The sequence below is a fragment of the Pocillopora verrucosa genome, chromosome 12, assembly GCF_036669915.1.
Source record: "Pocillopora verrucosa isolate sample1 chromosome 12, ASM3666991v2, whole genome shotgun sequence".
In the NCBI taxonomy this organism is placed as follows: Eukaryota; Metazoa; Cnidaria; class Anthozoa; order Scleractinia; family Pocilloporidae; genus Pocillopora; species Pocillopora verrucosa.
In genome coordinates, this window is record NC_089323.1 from 5196900 (window position 1) to 5210408 (window position 13509).

The following is a 13509-nucleotide window of genomic DNA, read 5'->3' on the forward strand; positions in this document are numbered from 1 at the left end:
TCCTCAGTTATTTTAAGATTCTGAGAATTAAATTTCACAAATTTAATCATTTTGCCAAGAGTCCCCACTCTGAACACTTGACCGCGCAAGTTTCCAAAACTATCAGTCTTTCTCTAGTAATAAGAATATCTTCTTTATCTTCTTTAATGTACCTTCTGGGGATTGGTATACCATCGTCCTCTAGGTCTTCCTCATCGAACTCTCCGTCGTTTGCTTTCATGTCGTATCCTCTGAAATATGAAGGAAAAAAAATGAAACCATTTCCACTGCTGCACTTCAGAATTGCCCATAAGTTTAAAGCATAATCCACGTTGAGAAAAATAATTCATATTTGAATTTAACTTTCTATTCCAACTTTTTAACGAAATCTTTCATAAATTTCAATTCCCCCACGCTGGCTCGGTGAATTGTCTTCGGAGAAATTGCCAATTCCCACCGCAGTCTGGTTATTGTTCTTCTTTCTGGGAAAAGAGGAGAAACTCCGTACATTTGGCACCTTTATAAAGTCCATTTTCTTTAATCTAGTCATCATTTGTAGTTAGTTTTCTTTATCCAACTTACTCTCGAAGTTTTTCTGGTTCAAATTCATCTGCTATCTCGTTCAACTCATTTTCAGTTACTGCGACTGAAAAACCAACGGTGAGTACAAAGCCAAACAGAGCTAAAATAACAGATGTCCTCATTTTGTCCTCTCCATTGGAACTTGAGTTCTTAACTTTAGGTAGCCTCAAAGCTCACAGCTTTTATGCACCCCATCCTATATGATATTAAAATCTATTTCGTCCCGATCCTCTTTTAACTCGATATCTGATCATGGAATGTAAACCGTCGAGAATCTGTAAAAAATAGACTAAAGAGTACACTTGAAAGATATTGCGTCCGTCTTTTATTAATTTTACTAGGTAAGCCTTCGTGTAATGATATTATCAGATAAACCTTATAGTTTGATAATATTGCTGTTGAAATTCCAAATTATTTCCATAGCTTTTCCTTAGGGTATGATTTTTTTTATTTTTGCAGATAGTTGCATTTATACTTCCAATTCATATCATTAAAAAAGATATAAATTACACATACCATGCTGATATTAAGGGCCTTGAAGAATTTCTACTAAACCCTGAAAAATCTTCTAAATAAAAAAACATTTAGGGATACTCTTGTTACCCTTTCAGATAAACAATCTCAATGGGTCCTTTTAAATGGTCTTCCGTTCAGTTTGTAATGATGTCATCAGATAAATCACGCAGTTGGATAATACTAGCTCGTTTATAAGTAGTACTAGCATTTATTTATACACGATTAAAAATTACAGCAGTGCTGATGTGATCGTGATTTGAATAAAAATATGAAAATTTTATATAAAAAGTTATTAAAGAAAGGGATCGCCATACATTTTCAATACTGATTAGATAAATATTAAAACTATTTACAATGATCCAAAAACAACTAAGTTATTCATATTTACATTTAAATCAGAAATCTAAATGATTTGCACGAAATAAGTTTTAGTTTGTTTTTAAAACAGTTAACTTTGGATAGCTCTCTTGTTCTGCGCTCGAGCCAAGGGGCTCGGAGCTTATCCCAACTTTTTTAGCATGAAGCGATTAAGAATATTACTACTTCCCCCCTGGATGGGATCCTATTCCATATCAAGGTTCGATTCCTCGTGGGGAACTCAGAATTTTCTCTTTGTCTCACGCTCGTAACAAGACAAAAAGCATCTTAATTCTCTAATTATTGATTGGTGTCAAGCAGAATTGTGATTGAGTTCCATTTTCCAAGGTATTACCTCAGAGATCAGCTTCCAGCGTAAATTGTATAGCCAAAATACTTCTAAAAGTATTTCCGGATAGTGACCGAAGCATTACATAAGGAGATTTATGGGTCAACAGTAGGAAGTTCTAACTGTTTCCATAACTTTTTTTTTTTAAGTTTAATTAAAATTTACCATAAAGATAGCAACATTTACTTCAATTTCATTTCTCCAATGAGTTAAAATGATTTTGAAACCCATACGTATTCATTCATTCATCCATTCACCTTTGATACCTGTTATCTGTCTTTAACTATAGTAAGCGGTACATGAAAGATCGAACAAAAGCTTTTCCTTAAGGTTTGATTTTTTTTATCATTATTAACTTACAGATGGAAACACTTATACATCACTTTCATTTCATTTCAAAAACAATTTGAAAAACACATACCATACCCATATCAGTAGTTTTAAAGACCACGATTGATATTAAGAAATATTATATTTTTCTGTCGGTGTCATTAACACCCACTCGCTGAAGGAGTAGGTCGCTTCAGGAGCCCGATAGGAATTGTAATTTCCCCCACTAAAACGTACACATGAAATTCAAGCGGTAAACCTAACCTTTCCCAGAATTTTTTTTTGTAATAAATTCTATACATTCGACTTCAGAGGCCTTGCGCTCATCTGTGAGGCGTGCTTGAATAAAGTATCGTTGCGGTAAGTGTTTTTGTTGTTGTTGTTTGATGCACTGTGCGAGCGAAAGTTTCACCATGAACTAATGAAAGAAGAGGCAGCGACATCAATTTTAATTCCTGTTTCTATGCCAAAACTATGGGGATATTTACCAACTCATCAACCCAAAATGAGAAAACAGTTGACTTGATTTTTATTTTTCCAATGTCTACAATAAAGTATTGTTGTGGTAGGTGTTCGTTCTGTTGTTGAACGCATCCAATTCACTGTGCGCGCAAAAGTGTTATAAAAAATGTCCAACCATGAAGTGTTCATAAGTGAAAGGACCATCTAGTTTTATTCGGAAAGAAATGTGCTTCCTACTCGCATCCAAATATTGTATGAAAAATGTAGAAGATTGTCATAATTTACAATTTAGATTCATTTAACACTTAAATAGGGTGTCTCCGATGTCTCCCACGCCAATTCCAATTCTGTGCCAAAACTGTAGGGATCAAACCGGTAATGAGGAGATATTTGAGTCTTTTTTACTGTTCTCATTTCCGCAGCATCAATGGGGACACTCTTTTGCATACTTTCTTTTCTAAATCTTACCACTAAAAAGTTGATACAGCTGATTCAAGCAGGGCACACGAGCCCTTGCATGAGTTACCTTCATGTTTTCACAACCTAAATAGTGTTGTGGGTGAGTATCTTCTTTTATTTCTTCTAGTTCTTTCTGCATATTCCAAAGGCTACATCGTCGATACTTATATAGAGAAAATAGCATGGCTTCGTGGCGTGTGCACATAAATTTTTATCTTCTAGTGTTAATGATGTAACTCACATATCTGCCTTCATGAGGAATCTTATTTTTATTCTCGCGGAAGTCCAGACGAAAGAAAAACCCTCGAATAGAAACAGGACACAACCAGAAAAGCAAAATCATAACGAGAAAAAAAAATTCACCAAAAATAAAATTCACCAAAAAAAATAAACTTATCAAAGTCACGAGAAAAACAAACAAAACATAGCCAGGTATTTCTGAACTTGATTTATTTCTGTTCCACATTATATTTTATCAGCAGGTGGGGAGTTTTACTTTCTAGAAGTATTACAATATTCCGAAACGTAAAAACTGTCCTATTAGTTGTTCCAAGTTCTCCACTCATACATTTGCGAGGTTGGTATTCATCAAGACCTGCCAGGGAAGAGAAAAGTCAAACATAAGTACTAATGAGGGTCACTCTTAATCCTTTACACCTTAACATCAGTATGTACATTCTCCAAACTGTTCGCTATAAAATTCCTAAGCGGCTAAAAAGGGGAATTTGTTTAACAATCAACAACTTCTTTGGTTGGTGATCGTTTCCTTTCTTGTCGTGACCTTAAAGTGTGATTAAGGAAGGATATTTTAAGGAGAATTTAGATGCTAGTCACTCTTCGGGGTGGTCAAAAGTCATTTTAGTGCAGCAAACAGCTATCGATATGATGAAAGTTCGAGCCCCTCCAAAGCCTTTAAGCTATTTTTTGTGGCTATTGCCTCCTTCAGGAAGCCGAGTTATATATGTCGTCGAGATGAGTGAGTGAATAAGCTGCAAGTCCCATTTCTCATTTCTACTTACCTTCACAGAAATAGTCTTCCTTGGCCGCCTTAGCCGCGGAAACGACGAAATATACGACGACCACGACGAATTGTACGACGAATTTTTCGACGAACAGAAGGAACACGACGTCTGATCTTACGTCCTATTTTGCGTCCAATACGTCTAAAGCGAATAAAGGGGTCAGCTGACTTTTCCATTGCTGTTACGTCACCTTCGTCACTAACTTCGTCTCTATCATCGTCATTATCGAATGCTCTTTCGTCAAACTCCTCGTCTTCGGCCGCCACTTCGCTTTTACTGAGTGACAGAAAAAAGATTACAAAAGATAAACTTGAACGAATTGGTTATTTATTAGAGCTGTTTTAAATGGGGGCCTATATAACTGATCAACATCGAAGTCACAGCACAACACCAGGAGCTACGTCCCCTACTCTGGCGGGAAGTGCGTGGATTCTCCTGGGTTCCCCTGCTAACCAGTACAGAGGAAATGCAGGAGACGGTTTATCATCCTTTTCCGAGGAGACTAGAACATCTAACCATTTGCAAGTGTTACAGTTAAGGCAACAAATTCTCCACAATTTCTTTAAGACCCTGACTTCATTTTTTGCTGAGACTCGTCACTCAGATCATTTGACCGCGCAGGTTTCCAAAACTATCAAGAATGATTTCATCTTCCGCAACGTACCTTCTGGGGATTGCCATATCATTGTCCTCTAGATCCTCTTCATCGAACTCTCCATCATTCTCTTTCATGTCGTATTCACTGAAATATGAAGAAAAAATAATGAAACCATTTCCAATGCAGCACTTCAGAATTGCCATAAGGCTAAAGCATAATCCACTTTCAGAAAAATAATTCATTCATGAACTTAACTTTGAAACGAAATCGTCAATAAATTTCTGTTCCCTTCCCCCCTTCCGCTGGCTCAATGAATTGTCTTCGGAGGAATTGCCAGTTCCCACCATAATCTAATCTCTATTCTTCTTTGGAACAGGAGAAACTCGGTAGAAGTGGCATCTTTATTTCAGTTTATTTTGTAACTACAGTTATCATTTCCAGTTATTTTTGTGATGCAACCTACCCTCGAAGTTTCTCTGCTTCAAATTCATCTGCTATCTCGGCCAACTCATTTTCAGTAAGTGCGACTGAAAAGCCGACAGCGAGTACAAAGCCAAACAGAGCCAAAATAACGGATGTCTTCATTTTGTCCTCTCCGTCGGAACTTGAGTTCTCAACTGTTGGTAGCCCCAAAGCTCACTGCTTTTATGCTTCCCATTCTGGGTGATATTAAAATCTGTTTCGTTCCGATCCACATTTAACTCGATATCTGATCATGGAGTGTAAATCCTCGAGAATCTGTAAAAATAGACTGAAGAACGCACTTGTAGGTCTTAAAGATATTAATCCGTCGATTAAGGATTTTATCAGATACGCCATATAGTTTGAAAGTATTTGCGATGGTATGGTTCTGGAGAAAACGCATATCAAGATAGAAAAAAACATCCATTCTGCGTTTATTTTCTTTTATTCATCTATTTATCAGAGATACCTGTTTTCTGTATATAGCGAGAATTGGCAGGCCACGTAAGATTGAGCAAGTTTGTTTTGTAATCACTGTTGGAACAACAACAATTTAAACTTCTAGTTAGGGGATGGAGTATAAATTAATTTAAAATAGGAAATACGTATTGTTTTCTCGATTATGCAATGCTTTATTTTATTCATAACCCCATATCACCCGATATCTGTTCATGGAATGTGGACCCTTGAAAATCTGTAAAAAATAGATTGAAGAATTCCTTATTTACCCTAGAGGTAAAAAAAAGTATGGAATGCCCTAAGTGTTCGTTTTTCCTAGAGTTTGCTTGTAATTACTCGTGTAAATCTCGTTATTTTTTCTTTTCTTTCTTTCTTTATTTTCCATAGCATCTCCTTAAGGTTTAAGCTTCTTTTATTTTACAGATTGAAAAACTTTAACTTGAATTTCATTTCATTAAAAAAGATATGATTGACACATACTTTGCCTATATCAGTGACTTTCAAGAATGTAAACCCTCGAAAATCTATAAAAGTTGATGAAAGAATGCAATTGTTACCCCTAAATATAAAAATCTCAATATATCATCTTGAGAGTTCTTCCTTCTTGTCATGATGCATGTTATTAAACAAATTTGACATTATTCCATAGGAATTCTCTAAGATTTGAGTGTTTTTCTTATTTTGTAGATTTTACTACAATTTCAGTTCATTGTAAACACACTCATGGCCAAATAAATGGCTTCAAAGACCACAATTGACATCAAGAAAGATGACAAGACGAAAAAACATCTCAATTTTCTAATTGTTGATTGGTGGCGAGAGGAATTGCGATTGAGTTCCATTTTCTAAAGTGGTGCCTCAGAGATCAGCTTCCAACGTAAATTGTATCTGTCAAAATATTTCAAAAAGTATTTCTGCATGGAGACCGCAGCAGTTACATAAGTACATTTATGGGTCAACAGTAGCAATTTCTAATTATTTCCATTGGTTTTTCGTGAGGTTTAAGTACAATTTACTTTAAAGATAGCAACATTTACTTCAATTTCATTTCTCTGATAAGTTAGAATGATGTGGAAACCCATTTGTTTTCTTTCATTCATCTATTCAACTTTGATACCTGTTTTCTGTTTGTAGCGAAAGTAGGCGGTTCATGAAAGATTGAGCAAATATATTTTGACAACACCAGTTGTACCACAACAACATTAAATTCACACTCGGTTGATGGAGCATAAAACACTTTGAATAGGAAATATGTATTGTTTTCTCGAGTATGCAATGTATATTTTATTCAAATTCCCATATCACCCGATATCTGATCACGGAATGAAGGCTCTCGAAAATCTATTTAAAAAAAAAGGAAATGCATGATTTTCCGTCTCGTAAAATAAAACATCTAGTTTGATAGTAGTTATTCCTTTGAATGCCTTATGATTTCAATTAAAGCTTTTCCTCAAGGTTTAATTTTTTTTTATCATTATTAATTAACAGACAGAAACACTTATACAACAATTTCATTTCAATAAAAACCATTTCAAAAACACATACCATGCCCATAGTAGTAGTTTTAAAGACCACGATTGATATTAAGTAATATTATATTTTTCTGTCGGAGTCATTAACATACACCCATTCACTGAAGGAGCAGTTCGCCTCAGGAGCCTGATGGGAATTATAATTTCCCCCACAATAACGTACACATGAAATTCAAGCAGTTAACCTGACCTCTCCCATTTGTTTTCTAACTATCTGCTGTACATTCGACTTCAGAGGCGTGCTATAATAAAAAAGTATCGTTGCGTAAGTGTTGTTGTTGTTGGACGCAAGACACTGTACGAGCGAAAGTATCACGATAATATGTCGAACCATGAACTATTCACAGGCCAAAGAGGCAGCGATATTAATTTCCATTACTGGTCCTATGCCAAAACTATAGGGATATTTACAAACTGATTAACCAAAAAATGATAAAATATTTGACGTGATTTTCATTCTTCTAATAATAGATTACTGTTGTGGTAATTGTTCGTTTTGTTGTTGTTGTTGTTGCTGTGCAAAAGTTTCATGATCATGATAATTTCCAACCATGAAGTGTTCAAAAGTAAAAGAAGCAGCTAAATTTACTTGGACAGAAATGTGCATCCTGCTCATATCCAAATATTGTTTGAAAAATGTAGAAGTTTCTGATATATTTACCACTCTAATAGGTTTTTTTTGGCCAAAACCGATGTCTCCCTCGCCAATTCCATTACTATGCCAAAATTATAGTGATCAACCCGGTAACGAGGAATATTTGAATTATTTTTTACTGTTCTCATGTCCACAGCATCAATGAGATAAACAGTCGAGTTCTTTCCTTTTGTGATTTATGGCTTTTAGCTACTAGCACATTACTTTTCTTTTGTGATGAGGAATTACAATCCTGTTAGTCCCTCAAAAAGTCGATATTTACTCCTGTAACGCAAAGCACGACAGCAAAGAAGATTATCATAATGTTGTCCTACGAAATTTTCTTCTGATGTTCAGTTTATCATTTATCATCTGCTGAAGTAATACACTGCTGTATTTCATTTTCTATTTATGAAAAAGCAATGCAACAACGATACAAAGATTCTCTTCTTTTTCAGGTCCATTGTAATTTTAGTTTGGGAAGGAATGATATTAAAGCGAAGAATATTTAGCAGGTATATTCCTTTTCAATTTCACTTTACTTGTTTTCAAAGGAACCTTTGCCATTAATTCAAACAAGGAAAACCATTTACAATGATCCAAAAACAGCTAAGTTATACATATTTACATTTAAATCAGAAATCCAGATGATTTGCACAAAATAACTTTCAGTTTGTTTTTAAAATTGTTTACCTTCGATAGCTCTCTTGTTCTGTGTTCGAGCCAGTGGGCTTGGAGCTTATCCCAGCTTCCTTAGCATGAAGCGACTAAGAGTATTACTACTCCCCACTGGATGGGATGCTATTCCATATCAAGGTACCCCCCCCTCCCCCACAGCATTTCATCAGGCTTCCCTGACAATTCGCCGATACTCATTTATACTCCAAAGTAGAGAGACACTCTGAATAAAGTGACTTGCCCAAGAACACAACACATTGATCCTTATCTAAAGAGTCCCAAACAATTATTGATTTGTAAATAGAATATTTAGCTATCCCAGCAGTATGATGGAGGCGTGTCTTCTGAACTTCGTAATAAACCCTACTCACCGTAGAGTCTCTGAAGCTCAGTGGTAGAGCATCGGAGCACGGAATCCGAAGGTTTGAGGTTCGATTCCTCATGGGGACTGAGAACTTTTTCTTTGTCCCACGCTAGTGACAGGACAAAAAAATTTAATTCTCTGATTATTATTGGTGTCAAGCAATTGATTGAGTACTATTTTCTAAAGTATTTTTAAAAGTATTTCTGGATAGAAACCGGAGCAGTTACATAAGTACATTTATGAGTCAACAGTAGCAATTTCCAATTATTTTCATGGGTTTTTCTTGAGGTTTAAGTGCAATTTACTCGCTAGATAGCAAAATTTACTTCAATTTCCTTTAATCTGACAATTTAAAATGATTTTGAAACCCATTTCTTTTCTTTCATTCATCTATTCATCTATTCACCTTTAATACCTGTTTTCTATTTGTAATTAAAGTAAGCGGTTCATGAAAGATTGAGTAAATTTATTTTGTCAACACCAGTTGTACCACCGCAACATTAAATTCACACTTGGTTGATGGAGCGTAAAACACTTTGAAATAGGAAATATGTATTGTTTTCTTGAGTGTGCAATGTCTATTTTGTTCAGATTCCCATATCACCCGGTATCTGATCAAGGAATATAGACCCTTGAAAATCTATAAAAAAACATGCATGATTTTCCGTCTTGTAATCACGTCATCAAGTAAATCACCTCGTTTGATAATAATTATTCCGTTGAATTCCAAATTATTTCCATTATAGCTTTTTCTTAAGGTTTGAGTTTCTTATCATTATTTTACAGATAGAAACACTTATACATCAATTTCATTTCATTAAAAACGATTTGAAAATTCATACCATACCCATATCAATAGTTTTAAAGACCACGATTAATATTGAGAAATATTATATTTTCTGTCGGTATCAATAACATACACCCACTCGCTAAAGGAGTAGTTCGCTTCAGGAGCCAGATAGGAATTTTCATTTCCCGCACTAAAACGTACACATGAAATTCAAGCAGTTAACCTAACCTTTCCCATTTTTTTTTAAATACATGCTGTACATCCGACTTCAGAGGCGTGCTATAAGTTTCATGATAGTATGTCGATGCATGAACTAATCACACGTCGAAGAGGCAGCGACATTAATTTCAATTCCTGTTTCTATTCCAAAACTGTAGGGATATTTGCCAACTGATCAACCCAAAATGAGAAAATATTTGGCGTGATTTTTATTTTTCCAATGCCCACAATAGAGTACTGTTGTGGTAAGTGTTCGTTCTCTTGTTGTTGAACGCATGCAATTCACTGTGCGCGCAAAAGTGTTATGAAAATGTCCAACCATGAGGTGTTCATAAGTGAAAGAAACATCTAATTTTACTCGGAAAGAAATGTGTAAATATTGTGTGAAAAATGTAGAAGAGTCTTAAAATTCACAATTTAGATACATTTAACACTTTAAAAGGTTTATTTTTGGCCAAGCCCGATATCTCCCTCGCCAATTCCATTCCTGTGCCAAAACTATAGGGATCAACCCGGTAATGAGGAAATATTTGAGTCTTTTTTACTGTTGTGGGTGAGTATCCTATTTTATTTTCTTCTAGTTCTTTCTGCATATTCCAAAGGCTACATTGTCGTTACTCATTAAGAGAATAGCATGGCTGCGTGGCGTGTGCGCATAAATTCTCATCTTCGAGTGTTAATTATATAATTCATATATCTGCCCTTCACGAGCAACCTCATTTTGCTCATTTTCATACTCTCCTGGAACTCTAGACGAAAGAAAAACTTTCGAATAGAAACAAGACACAGCCAGAAAAGCTAAGTCATGACGAGAAAAAAAAATTGGAAATAAATTACATCAACTTCACCAAAAAGATATAAACTTATCAAGGTATTTCTGAACTTGATTTATTTCTGTTGACGCAAACTTACAGCAAATCACAACATTTTCTTTAATTACTTTTACATTAATTCTTCCTCATTATATTTTGTCAGCAGGGGGGGAGTTTTACTTTCTAGAAGCTTTACAATATTCCGAAACGTAAAAACTGTCCTATTAGTTGTTCCAAGTTCTCCAGTCATGCATGTTTGAGGTTGGTATTCATCAAGACCTGCCAGGGAAGAGAAAAGTCAAACATAAGTACTAATGAGGGTCACTCTTAATCATTTACACCTTAGCGTCAGTATGTACATTCTCCATACAGTTCTCTATAAAATTCATAAGCGGCTTAAAAGGAGAATTTGTTTAACAATCGACAACTTCTTTAGTTGGTGATCGTTTCCTTTATTCTCGCGACCTTAATGTGTGATTAAGGAAGGATATTTTAAGGAGAATTTAGATGCTAGTCACTCTTCGGGTTGGTCAAAAGTTACCTCATTTTAGTGCAGCAAACAGCTATCGATATGATGAAAGTTCGAGCCCCTCCAAAGCCTTTAAGCTATTTTTTGTGGCTACTGCCTCCTTCAGGAAGGCAAGTTATATATGTCGTCGAGATGAGTGAGAGAATGAGCTGCAAGTCCCATTTCTCATTTCTACTTACTTTCACTGAAATGGTCTTCCTTGGCCGCGTTAGCCGCGAAAACGACGAATTATACGACGACCACGACGTATTGCACGACGAATTGTTCGACGAACAGGACGAACACGACGTCTGATCCTACGTCCTATTCTGCGTCCAATACGTCTAAAGCGAATAAAGGGGTCAGCTGACTTTTCCATTGCTGTTACGTCACCTTCGTCACTAATTTCGTCTCTATCATCGTCATTATCGAATGCTCTTTCATCAAACTCCTCGTCTTCGGCCGCCACTTCGCTTTCACTGAGTGACAGAATAAAGATTGCAAAAGATAAACTTGAACGAATTGGTTATTTATTAGAGCTGGTTTAAATAGGGGCCTATATAACCTATTAACATCGAGGTCACAGCACAACACCAGGATCCACGTCCCCTACTCCTGGCGAGAAGTGCGTGGATTCCCCTAAGTTCCCCTGCTAACCAGTACAGAGGAAATGCAGGAGACGGTTTATCATCCTTTTCCGAGGAAACTAGAACTAACCATTTGCAAGTGTTACAGTTAGGGCAACAAATTCCCCACAATTTCTTTAAGACCCTGACTTCATTTTTTTGCTGAGACTCGTCACTCAGATCATTTGACCGCGCAAGTTTCCAAAACTATCAAAAATGATTTTATCTTCCTCAACGTACCTTCTGGGGATTGCCATATCATTGTCCTCAAGATCCTCTTCATCGAACTCTCCATCGTTCTCTTTCATGTCGTATTCACTGAAATATGAAGAAAAAATAATGAAACCATTTCCACTGCAGCACTTTAGAATTTCCAATAAGTCTAATGCATAATCCACTTCGGTAGAAGTGGCATCTTTATTTCAGTCCATTTTGTAACTACAGTTATCATTTCCAGTTATTTTGTGATGCAACCTACCCTCGAAGTTTTTCTGCTTCATATTCATCTGCTGTCTCGGCCAACTCATTTTCAGTTAGTGCGACTGAAAAGCCGACAGCGAGTACAAATCCAAACAGAGCCAAAATAACGGATGTCTTCATTCTGCCCTCTCCGTTAGAACTTGAGTTCTCAACTGTTGATAGCCCCAAAGCTCACTGCTTTCATGCATCCCATTCTGGGTGATATTAAAATCTGTTTCGTCCCGATCCTCAATTCACTCGATATCTGATCATGGAATGTAAACCCTCGAGAATCTGTAAAAAATAGACTGAAGAATACACTTCTGGGTCTTATAGATATTAATCCATCAATTAATGAATTTATCGGATATGCCATAGAGTTTTAAAGTATTTGCAATCGTAAAGTTTTGGAGAAAGCACATGTCAAGATAAAAGAAATAACAGCCATTCTGCGTTTATTTTCTTTTATTCATCTATTTATCAGAGATACCTGTTTTCTGTATAAAGCGGGAATTAGCAGGCCTCGTAAGATTGAGCAAGTTTGTTTTGTTATCATTGTTGTTCCAACAATGATTACAAAACATTACATAATCGAGTTTTCTCGATTATGTAATGCTTTATTGTATTCATAACCCCATATCACCCGATATCTGTTCATTGAATGTAGAACTTTGAAAATCTGTAATTTCTAATTATTTCCATCGGTTTATTCGTGAGGTTTAAGTATAATTCATTTTAAAGATAGCAACATTTACTTCAATTTCATTTCTCTGATAAGTTAGAATGATGTGGAAACCCATTTGTTTTCTTTCATTCATCCGTTCACCTTTAATACCTGTTTTCTGTTTCTAGCGAAAGTAGGCGGTTCATGGAAGATTGAGCAAATATATTTTGACAACAACAGCTGTACCACAACAACATTGAATTCATACTCGGTTGACGGAGCGTTAAACACTTTGAATAGGAAATACGTATTTCTTTCTTGAGTACGCAACTTCTATTTTATTCAAATTCCCATATCACCGGATATCTGATCACGGAATATAGACCCTCGAAAATCTATAAAAAAAAAAGATGCATTATTTTCCGTCTTTTAATGACGTTATCAAGTAAATCACCTAGTTTGATAGTAATTATTCGTTTGAATGTTTAATGATTTCAATTGAAGCTTTTCCTTTAGGTCTGCTTTTTTTTTATCATTATTAATTTTTAAATAGAAACACTTATACATCAATTTCATTTCAATAAAAACCATTTGAAAAACACATACCATACCCATATCAGTAGTTTTAAAGACCACGATTGATATTAA

General features: G+C 35.6%; 2 protein-coding genes across 2 annotated transcripts; both read right to left on the bottom strand.

The window, feature by feature from the left end:
* Window positions 1-3491: 3491 nt before the first annotated feature.
* Window positions 3492-5259, bottom strand: LOC131769563 (uncharacterized). The gene is made up of 4 exons (XM_059085292.2): window positions 5118-5259; window positions 4721-4798; window positions 4054-4332; window positions 3492-3629 (listed from the first exon to the last, which is right to left on the bottom strand). Exons 1-3 carry the CDS (start codon window positions 5237-5239, stop codon window positions 4083-4085), a joined length of 450 nt encoding a protein of 149 aa, XP_058941275.1. The 5' UTR covers window positions 5240-5259; the 3' UTR covers window positions 3492-3629; window positions 4054-4082.
* A 5565-nt stretch (window positions 5260-10824) lies between these two features.
* LOC131769562 (uncharacterized) lies at window positions 10825-12347 on the bottom strand. The gene is made up of 4 exons (XM_059085291.2): window positions 12217-12347; window positions 11979-12056; window positions 11313-11591; window positions 10825-10883 (listed from the first exon to the last, which is right to left on the bottom strand). The coding sequence occupies exons 1-3, from the start codon at window positions 12336-12338 to the stop codon at window positions 11342-11344; spliced, it is 450 nt and encodes a 149-aa protein (XP_058941274.2). The 5' UTR covers window positions 12339-12347; the 3' UTR covers window positions 10825-10883; window positions 11313-11341.
* Between the last annotated feature and the right edge of the window lie 1162 nt (window positions 12348-13509).

Coding starts and splice junctions, on each gene's coding strand:
- LOC131769563 (XM_059085292.2), bottom strand. CDS start 5,239: ATGAAGACATCCGTTATTTTGGCTCTGTTTGGCTTTGTACTCGCTGTC. Junction 4,799..5,117: donor GAAGCAGAGAAACTTCGAGG/GTAGGTTGCATC, acceptor TTCATATTTCAG/TGAATACGACATGAAAGAGA. Junction 4,333..4,720: donor GATATGGCAATCCCCAGAAG/GTACGTTGCGGA, acceptor TCTGTCACTCAG/TAAAAGCGAAGTGGCGGCCG.
- LOC131769562 (XM_059085291.2), bottom strand. CDS start 12,338: ATGAAGACATCCGTTATTTTGGCTCTGTTTGGATTTGTACTCGCTGTC. Junction 12,057..12,216: donor GAAGCAGAAAAACTTCGAGG/GTAGGTTGCATC, acceptor TTCATATTTCAG/TGAATACGACATGAAAGAGA. Junction 11,592..11,978: donor GATATGGCAATCCCCAGAAG/GTACGTTGAGGA, acceptor TCTGTCACTCAG/TGAAAGCGAAGTGGCGGCCG.